Here is a 10901-nt window from a genome sequence, read left to right on the forward strand (position 1 = left end):
CCTCACCATGCCTTGGCACTCTAATGTAATTGCACCACGGGGTTGGTATTGGTGTGGGGGGGAGGGGGGTGGGTGGTTTGGAGGGGGAGGTGGGGGGTATCCATGGCAACAGCGAAGCAATTTAGAATAATTTGCTATTTAAAAACTCTGAGGTTTTGGGTAATAGCAGAAAACGCAGATGAGGGGTTTTTGGATTAAATCATTTTGTCTATAAAGTAATGGATGTTTGCCAGATGTACTGTACACGGAGCCTGTGAAATATTCTCTGGCTCAGATCATGCAGATATGTGTTTCTTTTAAGACAGATGCACGACTGTTCCAATTTTAGTCGACTAGATGTTTTATTGATTCAGCCTTTATTCATTCCTCCTGGTATCGATGTTCTTTTGCATTCACTAAAGCTGCTTTCCAGATATAAAAATACATTATTAGGAAACCTTGAGTCAGTCCTTGCTCTGAGAATTACCGTATAATACCACGGGTTTCAAATTTGGGCAAGAGAGAAAGAGACAGGATTGTTTTGTAAATTTTATTCTGAACTCGTCAGCGTCTCGCTCCGCATTGTCCTTGCTGGGTTTGCAATACATCAGATGTAGCGCATTATATTTTTACACTGAAACACAGATTTAAGTTGGTCTGTTGTCCTGCAGCAGAGGGTATCATTAGATTGCAGTAAGAAGTGGTGTGGAAAGAGTATCACCTTGTAAACCTGAAAGAAGCAGGATGAGACGTTGATAGAATTTAATAAAGAAGTAAAAATGGTTGACTATTTTAGTTTAAAAAAAAAAGAAAGAAAGTAAAAAAACAGGAGAGAGATAGGACAGTTGCAATATGATAACATAGTATTTACTCTCAGCATTCCTTAAGACTATAATAATGTCTCAACATGTTGTCTGTATCAGAAGGATGGCCAAAGTCTTTGTATATCCATGACACTTCCACAGAATGTGGACTTGAGCTAGAGTGGGAAGGCAGCCAAAGAGCTGCATGTTCTTTACACTAAAATAGCAGGCAGCTATTTTAACATCTGAGAGCGAGATGGTTTCCCCAAGACAAATGCTTTATTGAGCATTCAGTGATAAAAATCTCTTCTTCTTTCTTTTTTGCAGCCATCTAACAAATCACAATATCGGATCATTTCTTTATGTGTCGAATTTAATCAAAAGGTCTGAGGGGTTTTTTTCCCCCAGTGGCAGTGAGAAATCACAAATTATGGCACTGATGTGTGACAGGCAATCGACTGTATGAGAATCTATTCAAGTCTACTGAAATTAATAAGTGCTTCAGTGTTGCAAATTAAATTAATGATATTCTTGCTGAGATTTCAGTCCACTTCAGGGCAGCAAGAGGGAACATATTGTGGATATTATGGCGTATTAATACTTTAGTGACTGAAAGACTTGAGTGGTCCTTTATGCAGAATAGTACACATTTATTTTAAACACTTACATGTAGCACTCTTGGCTCACACCTTGTATGGTGAACATTTACTGCAAGCTGCAGCAGCAGCAGCTAATGAGAGCAAACCCCGGGGGAACAGTAGAGGTCATTTTAAATCTGGTATTTTCAGACTTGACAAAGGACTTAAGTTTTTCATACATTCCTGCGCTGCCCTCCTGTTTTAACTGCATGAATGAGGGTCACCTCAAGTGGTTTGGCTTCGAGACAAAAGAGAGGCTTTGAGGCATAAATCCAAAGCAAAGGGACCAGCTACAATGTCTGTTTATCCCTCTGCCGGCATCTTGGCTCTTTCTCTACAGCAGTTATTGTTTTCTCATCGCTGTGATGGTGCTTAATCATTCCACTTACATATGATAAAGATTTGATTTTATCCTTTTCTATTTTATTCTCTTTTCCTCACAGCCTTGTAAAAGTACGTTATTTTTCTTTCCTCCAAATCTTTCTACAGCCCCAGGGGCTTGTCCACCAGCCTTTTTTTTTTTTTTAACGCATGAAGCAGCTCTTGTGATCTTAACACAACACCAGCAAAAATTAATTTCAAGACGGATGAGAGGGAAATTGTTGAAATGGAACCGCCTGTGGGCTTTTTCCACTTATTTGGTGACTTAGGCATTTCTTGGATTTGAGCACACTGCTTGTTCCTGTAACACAAGACTCGGACAACAGCAGCACATTGCTGGTAAAGTCACCTTGTTTTTGCCAAGTTGTCTTTTTTTGTTGTTGTTTTCAGTAGAAGTGCTTTGTGTGTAAGCCATTATTTCAAAGGCACAGACCTGCTTAGTTGACAGTTTTGTTCTGTTGAATCACAGTGTTGTTGATCCCAGATTCCAAAATCAGTCACATATAATCCATCATATATATGAAGAAATGTTTTTTTCTGATTAATTACATGAGATAGTTTCTGTCTATTAATATAAATATTTCATCTTCACTGCGTATTTGGATTCCTTGTTAAGGAACATGGAAAACGGCCGCTTAAACAAAAGCCAGGTGATAAATTGGCATGAGAGGAAGTTAAGTATTTATTGACCTCATAAAAATGTTGCCTCTCCTGCTTTGATGAAATTCCTTGCTGGAGTCTTCCAGTGCAGAATACGCCCCCAAGTGGCTCAAATTAATAACTACATCTGGCTTTCTCTCAACTATTTCAGTGGCTGCCAAGCTTAGCCCTTCCCCTGCTTTGAAGGAAATTGCTACTTATAGCAGTATTGTATTATAAGTGCTTATTATATCATACTACACAATCATGATTAAGTTATAGGTGCAGTGTTTGAAATTGCTTTCACACACAGGGGTCTATTAGGATTTTATTTTTAATTTTTACTTGCTTTGCCTTGTTTGTTTGTTTGTTTTTTACAGAATTAAAAATGGACTCCTGCAGTTTTAATACTTGTTTCCTGGCAGTCAAAGATACTGTAATAGGTGTATAAAATGTACAATCATATTTTGATAGACTGAAATTTTTGGTCAGTAGTTAAGTGTTACAAAACAAGGCTTTCTAACAATGAATAGAACTTCCTGAGGCTGATTTTTTTTTTTTGGTTTCCTGGACCAACATAACATCTTAAGCTTTCCATTTGTAACTATTTTCAGCTCCAGTGATTTCCCTGGTTCAGCTCTTACATTAACCAGCAACACCACCATCCCCCTAGCCCTTATTGACATTCCATAAAGTTGACCCAGGCCCAGGCAGCCATCTCTTTCCCACAGATCCTGCTGATAGTCAACAGTAGACCCTTGTATATGCAGCAAACATGTCATTTTTCTAGCCCTTGATCTCTAATAGCCTCTAGATATTTTTACATGTCGGTATGTCGATAACAATTTTCAAGACCTTTTGTTTATAACAGTGGAAGATTTACTTCACCTTCCTTTTTTGTGCAATAAGGCCTAATTATAGAAAGACTGAGAAGCACTTCCCTGTTTAACAGGGAAAATCCACAGCTTCTACTTTAAAGTTATGTTTTCTAGGATTTTTCATTCCTTTATTCAAAATCATTTTTCCTGTTCATTAACATGTCATTATGCCGCTCTTTCTATCCTTCTGTTTCTTTTTCCTTTTGGCCCTTTCCCTCCTCTCTTCTCTTTCACAACCTCTTTGCTCTCCATCTCTCCAATAAGTCACATTTAATAGTACATTTCCTTTCTTGGCCTGGGGCCTGGTGCCAGACCAGCTGTATGAAATGTAGTTTCACCGCTTTCCCTGCCAGCACTTTTGTTCAGAGGAAAAATAACAAAAAATCCCACAGAGCCTCTTGAACTCTCTGAGGCTTTTTTTTTCTTCCTTTTGAAGAGGAGGCAAAACAGCTCTTGATTCATTGTTTGTTTTACCGCCATGTCCCTTAAAAGGAATAGTGCAACCGTCTCTTGTCGTTACACGAGAAGACCTTTTTTTTTCTTCTCATGACTTAGAAAGTCATGTTTCTGTCTGGCTTTCATGGATTTTTATTGTTTTAAAGAAACTGACAGAGGAGCTGGAAAGATTTTCAAAAGAACTTATTGAAGTTCTTAGTGTCGTAGTTTTTCAGTTGTCTTGGTTTCCTGTTCCACAGCGTTTCTTATTTCTGGTCTAGTGCCAATTTCCATTTTCTTTTCCTAGCAATAAAAGCCTAAAAGTTTCCCTCACTGGTTTCTTCATGCTATTATTTTACACATGGGTGTTGTTATGTTATCCAGATCCTAATGTTCCCATTAGTTATGACATCAGATATGGAAAAGTGACTTGCGACGTATTCAGAGGAGGATTACCAGAAGTCAAAAATAGTCTAATGTTTATTCTACAGATTTTTCCTTGTTACTTAGTATGGACTTAATGAAGTTGAAGCATACGCAGCTATTCAGGATTTCATAACATGTAACAGCTAAAGCATGCTTATACCAGCTGAAATATTTCATTATTATAACCAATTTAAGGGCTTCTATCATTAATAACATTAGTATATTAAATTAGAGATTATGTGCGGCGAGGTTAAAGAATTTGATGTCATTCCTCCAAGATATTTTCCTTTTTTTTCATTCCAAATTACATTAACTTTAGAATCCCCTCACACACACACATACACAGACACAGACACACACATATTATTTTCTTTTAAGGTTAAAGTAATACCAAATGTGATCTGTCTCAGCAGGAGATAACTGGTTATTCACATTCTCTCTGTCTCTCTCACACACACACACACATGTTCTGGCACCCATTTGAGCCTGGATTTCCCCTAACCTAGTTTAATTACAATAGGATCGTTAATGCTTGCCAGGTATTAAAACAAGGAGGTTTTAAAGCAAGCTATTTGATACACTGCATGCCAGGGGCGAAGCTGCAGCTCAGTTGCCAAACAATGTGGTGTATTGTATTTTACGCTAAACAACCAAGGTGTTTTGCTTTTTAAAAAAAAAAAAAAAAAGCTTCCACCTTTTTCCTGTTTAGCAGGAAAAAAAGCTTTTTGTTTATGTGCAATGATCCACAATATATCAGTAACCAAGCCTTGCAAAGTTGACAGGACATAACTTGATCATATCTGCTTTGCCCACATTCTTCCTCAGGCTCCTCCTCCCTTACGAGAGGCATATTAAAGGAGAGCCCGACAAACCCCTCCCCTTGGCCAAACCCAGGAAGCAGGAGACCAGCCAGGAGAAGGCATCAGGAGCCAAAGCCAAAGGACTAGGGGCCAAGAAATTAAAAAGCCTGAGCAATCCCAAGCTGGGGAGTAAAAAGGATAGAGGGGATACACTGAAAGGCCAAGAACAGTCACAGGTTAGTAGCAAACCTATCCAGCTGCTGGCTCATCAGGATTCCATCTCACTCTCAATTCAATTTAATTTTTATGTTGCTATGCTTTCTCATCAGTCCCTCATCCCCTGTGTTGAATTTGCCAAATAAGAAAGTATGAGTTTCTTTTCTTCTTTGAAAAACTGAAATAACTATCATTTTTCCAAATTGCAGGATGATACGGTGAAAGAAGAGGATCATGACCCTCCCTCAGCCATAAAACAGGAGGTACCTCTGCAAGATGAACCAATTGTAATAGAGGAGGAAGAGTTACACCTTACCCTGAAGAAAGAGGAGTCCCTGGCGGTGGAGCAGCCATTTTCATTCTGCCCCAAAGAGCCAGACTGCAGAGGCCCACATGCTGGTCTACCCCTTTGTACTGGTTCTGGTTCCCAGCCCGAATGGAGGCAAATCAGTGAGGCCCTGCAGTCAAAACTCACCTGTGAACAGCAAAATGAAGGTCATTTCATTCCTAAAAACCCTTACCTGTCTCATCGATGGGATATAGACAAACCTGCTGGACATGTAGCCTTGCCTGAGCCCTTCTCCAGGGTCAAAGACCCCATTGAAGGTCATGGTGGGAGAGTGGGGAAGGTGTTGCCGATGTGTAAACAGGCAGACAAACAGTGTATAGACTTAAGCACAGATTCCTTCCCAGAGAAAGAAGACTATGGGGTTATTAAGAAGGAGTCTACCCAGGGCTCCGGACAGACAGCTGCCTACTGCAAAGCAAGCCAGGGGGTCATGTCTCCTTTGGCCAAAAAGAAGCTCCTCTCTCAAGTGTGTGAGTCCAACCCTTTCTCCTTTACACCTCTTTCTCTTCAGCCTCCACCTCCCACAGCTACATCCTCAGCTCCTGTCATATCAGTGTCTGAAGGGGAAAAGGAGAAGAGAAAGAGTGAAGAGGAGGGACTAGGACAAAGGCACGGTATCCCAGAGGTAGCTCCTATATTCAGGCCATCAGTCATCCAGCATGCCCAGAGCAGCAAGCCTCACCAACAAGCCACAGGTGGCCCATCAGAGAGGAGCACTGCTGGGGAGCTTTCAGAGAGTTACAATTGCCGGACAAGCCATCATCCCCAGCCTCCAGTAAGCGCACCATGGCAGCCCTATCTCCCCCGAGCTCAGGATGCCTTGGAAAACTGTGGGGAGAAGCTACTCCAGGGCCCGGCTTCTCAGCCCCGGAATTACGCAAGTGACTGCTACTCTTCCCCTCACCTCCACAATCTGTATAGGCAAACTGAGAACTGTCTGAGTCAAGAGAGGATTCCTGGCTTTGTTAGTGCAGAGCGGCGAGAGCACTACACAAGGGACCGTGAAGGCAGCCAGGGTTTTGTTTGTGGCACCCTGGAGCAAGAGGGCTTGGCCTACAGATCTCACTTCAGTGACAGGACTCAAACACACGGCGAGAGCAGAGAGGCCGAAGATGAGCCAAGAGACTTCACAGTTTCTAAACAACGCTCTCAGAGGGTTTCCTCTTTCTCTAAGCCTCCCTTCTGTAGTCTCTCATATTCCATCATGCACCAGGGTTTGGATTCTCACCCTAAAGCATGCAGAGTTCCTCCTATGACAATCTCTCCCCCCAAGCAGAACCCAGCAGAGGCATCACAGTCGTTTCCCAGCCCCAAAGCTTCAGGTGAATCCTCCCTCACCAGCCCCAATCGACCCAGTAAAAGAAGTCTAGCAGAGCCCGAGAGCGAAGATGTCCCTGAAAGGAAAGTTCGTGTGGTTACACCAATCCACCCTGCTGGCACAATCCGACGTAGCGATCCAGAAGAGCTGAAACCAGCTGAGCCGGCCCATGCTGTTCACCTCAACAACCATCTTCCTGAGGGACACCCTACAACCACTTTTCCCCCACCTCATGCCGCACCCCTCTATGCTGGCATATACCCGCCTGGCAGCCTGGTTTCACCAGGGGCCCAGGACGGGCTCCAACAGCATCCGGGTCTCCAGTACCTAAAAAGCCAGTCAGCAGTATCTCCTCTTGTGCCCCCTTTATTCCACTCCATGATGCTCCACAGGCAGCTTCTGGCCTCTAGTCCTAGCCCACACCACTTCTACAGGCACCCTGGTGGGGCAGCACTGTATGGGGACCTGTTGCACCATCTATACCCTCTCTCAACCCTCCCACCACCTCAGCTGTCCTCGGTACACCCCAGCACCAGACTGTGAGAAAGAGGAGACATTTATTTCCCACTCTCTTTCTTCATCCTCAGAAACTGTCTCAGCTTTTCTTTGTCTTTGTTTCTCTATCTCGGGGATTGTGGCTCAGTCAAAACAAAACACTGATTATGTAACTTTGGCTGATAACTGACTGATAAATGCATCAGTCAGGTGGACTGAAAATTCCATTTTCTTTATTTTTTTTTAAATTGTTTATGCCTTTGTTTATATACTTTGCACTGTTCTTTATTTGTATCACCACTTACTGTATCTTTTTTGTTGTTGTCGTCGTATTCTTATTTGCACAATGCTCATGTGTATGTGCTCACAAATCAGTTTGCCGCTCTCAGTAACCATGAGTCAGGTTGTTGCTCTGGATGTGTGAAATGTTGAGGGCAACAGAGAAAAGCCATTTGTTTACTACATCTGAGGGCTAAACTTTGTTGCTTAAGAACACTACAAGTAACATGACGACGTAAATCAAATTCTTTATATAACTAGAGGTGCGTTCACAATTGCAAACCATGTTCAGCAGCTGTTTAGCGCATAATTACTCTTTAGGCAGCCAGTGGTGTTGTATCTGTTTACATGTCTCCACGCTGAGCTCTGTTGCCTGTTTGTGCCACAGTAAATCCACATGGACTCTTTAGAATAGACATTAACACTCACTGTGGTGCTGCATAACACGAATAGTTTAATCATAACAAAACATTTAGAGGTGCTGTGTATGACAGATGTACTGTAGACTCACTTGTTCCTCAGTTCAGGTTTTTTCTTTTATTAATAATCATGTATTTCAGTTCAAATACAAAATAAGCAGTTTTCATGTTCAGTCTGTTGACAAATTACTTTTTTTGTTAAGCATTGATTAAAAAGTCATTAAATTTTTTTTTACTTTCTAAACTAAAAGTGATATGACCCCCTAAACCTTTTGTGATGAGTAGACTGTAGCGGCTTGTTTTTGTCTGCAGGACCAGCATAATGAAGCAGCTGTCTGCTGTGGAATGCTCACCACAAAAAAAAATCAGCATTTCATCTTTTTGTTCTTGACTTGAAAAGCTTTTTTGTTGGTGAACATATTCTTTTCTTCAGTACGCTGAAAAGACTCCCTGTATGATTTGATAGGAATGTTGTCACTTAGGATATTACTGCTTTGCAAATATCTGTGCCTTTCGCAGTGTTGGATTAGAGTTAGCACTACAGTTGTTAAGGTTTATCTTCTGTAGCAGGGTAGGAATGTCAATATTACTGTCACTCTTGTCTGAAACGAAGCGCACAGACACCCATGCAAAAACAGTATGGCACACTTGGCTATCAGACACCAGACTTAATGTGTGAGGCACAGAATGGGATGTTTTTAAAATGTAAACAGTTATGCTGTAAACCTAATGGTTAGTATCTGTGCTTAAATTATAAAGTGCCCCTATTGTGCTCATTTACAGGTTCATAACATATTTGGGGACCTATTTGAGTAAGTTTACACACTTTATTGATGAAAACCTTTTTTCTATACTCTTCCCAACCTCTGAAATGGTCCCCCTACTTATATAAACAGTGATATTGTTAGACAAAGTCACTGTTATAATTCTAGCAGTTCTAAGCAATGGTTTAATAGCTTGAAAGTTACAGCTATTTTAAATTAGTCTCAGTGGGTTTGTGCTCTTTCTGTTGTCTGACAGCAGAAATAGAAAAATATGTAAATGTGAGCAGCTTTATTGGGAATTTTGCTGTAAAAATACAGTATGTGTAATTGCAGAGTGCAGACAGAAGCAAAGGATGATAATGTTAGCCACACTACCCATGCTCTGTACCAACAGTAAACACAAGAATTTCCCAATTATTCTACGATATAGCTGTCAAAAATAAAAGTAATTTGGGTTCTGGTTTAGCTCACAAGCGGCCATATTCCACAGTGGCCCTGGGTTCAACTCCGAAGGCAAAAAAGTCCATCCCCCCAAAATACTTTAAAAAACTAACGAATAAAAGATGAATCTACTGGTATTCAGTTCTTTAGATGTAACTGAGATATGCAGCATTTTAAAGAAGTTGCAGCTGGTTGACTCTGGATTTAATTCATGCCACTGCTCATTGTTCTTTGTCTGAGTGCGCACCAAACTAGCTGCTAAGAAGGCAATATGTCACAGTGTTACATTATGATGTAGACAAGTAAGTAAAGCCTGGACTAGCAAGGCAGTTCAGCAGCAGTGTTTTCTGTGTGAGAGAATAATTTTAAATATACAAAAGAAAAGCTATATAACAGATAAATAAATTAGGTGAAACACATAGGGGCACTTTAAGAAGTTTAAATTTTAAACACTTACGCTTTAACTTAAGTAAATCTGTTGACCTAGCTTAACTCTGTCAGACAGTTGATTATACAAGAACCTGCGAGATTTACTGATCCTGACACAGGTCTGGTGTCTGTCACCCGCAGGGCGTGTGTGCTCTATGTGTTTTCTAGCAGTGATGAAAAGGTACCAGACTCCATAAAATATGCCTACCATGCTCCATAGCCTGAGGTGGAAAGACAACACCTGCGCTGGCTTTTACAACCACTATATAATTGCAATCCAGGATAGTCAAAATACACAGTGAACATGTCTGGTGTTTCAAAAGAAGAAAAAAAAATCTGTAAAACGTCTGTAAAGTTTTACCGAATACTTAGATAAAGACATTCATTTCTGATTAAGTACTGTACATTGCTGTGTGTAGGTAAAACTGGCATTAGTGCTGGCTCCTGTACAGAACATTCATACGGGATCAATTCATGGCAACCCCTCCTTCTCGTCTTATTTTGTGTAAATAGCACTGTAGATAGGACTGCGTGGTTGTTATCATATAAACTGTTATAATCTGTATATAGTATAAAAACAGTATAAAAGTTGGTTACACAATCTAGCCGTGTCCTTGTTTGCTCTGTTTCAAGGTCACCGTGATCACGTTAAATTCAAACACTACAATTTAAGAATTAGGATATTGTTTATTTGTTGTCGTTTCACTTTTTTTTTTTCCATGTCGTTTCCATTAATGTGCATCCTGAAAGTGTTTTTGATACAGCAGCCATCTGTTTACCAATCACCCAGCTGGCAGGCAAGACAAAAAAATACACATTTTGTATTATATGACCTCCTGTATATTTAATTAAAGTATTTTACTATCTATATGTTTCTTCAGTGGTGTTCTTTAACTGAACTGCAGATAAATAGCAAGGGTTGGATAAACTGGTATTTAATGTCAGTGTGCTAACATCAAAGCAATGCTTTTTTTCCCTCCCTCAGTAAATGCAGTGTGAATGGGGTTTTATTATTGTAATACCATTATCTGGCTATGAGATTCCATCCGCCTTAATCTTCACAACAGGCTACCTCTGGGCTCAATGCCAGAGAAGCCTCTTCAGTATTTGCTGCAGTAGAGAAATGTGCCAGTGCATGTATCTCTATGGGATGTGTACTAGGTTGCAATAAAAGCTATGCTTTGACTTTTATTGCCACCCCCTGGTAAACCT

General features: G+C 40.6%; 1 protein-coding gene across 2 annotated transcripts in view; it reads left to right on the forward strand.

Annotated features, from left to right (window-relative positions):
* arid5b (AT-rich interaction domain 5B) overlaps positions 1-10557 on the forward strand; it is a 75203-nt gene extending 64646 nt beyond the window's left edge. For both annotated transcript variants that reach the window (XM_040001659.1, XM_040001660.1), the window contains 2 exons: positions 5005-5215; positions 5405-10557. In XM_040001659.1, the coding sequence (XP_039857593.1) occupies positions 5005-5215; positions 5405-7405 (2212 nt within the window). In that variant the 3' untranslated portion in view covers positions 7406-10557. The remainder of the gene's footprint in view (positions 1-5004; positions 5216-5404) is intronic.
* The last annotated feature ends 344 nt before the right edge of the window (positions 10558-10901 follow it).

Source organism: Simochromis diagramma, unplaced genomic scaffold, assembly GCF_900408965.1.
Source record: "Simochromis diagramma unplaced genomic scaffold, fSimDia1.1 OVJJ01000421.1, whole genome shotgun sequence".
In the NCBI taxonomy this organism is placed as follows: Eukaryota; Metazoa; Chordata; class Actinopteri; order Cichliformes; family Cichlidae; genus Simochromis; species Simochromis diagramma.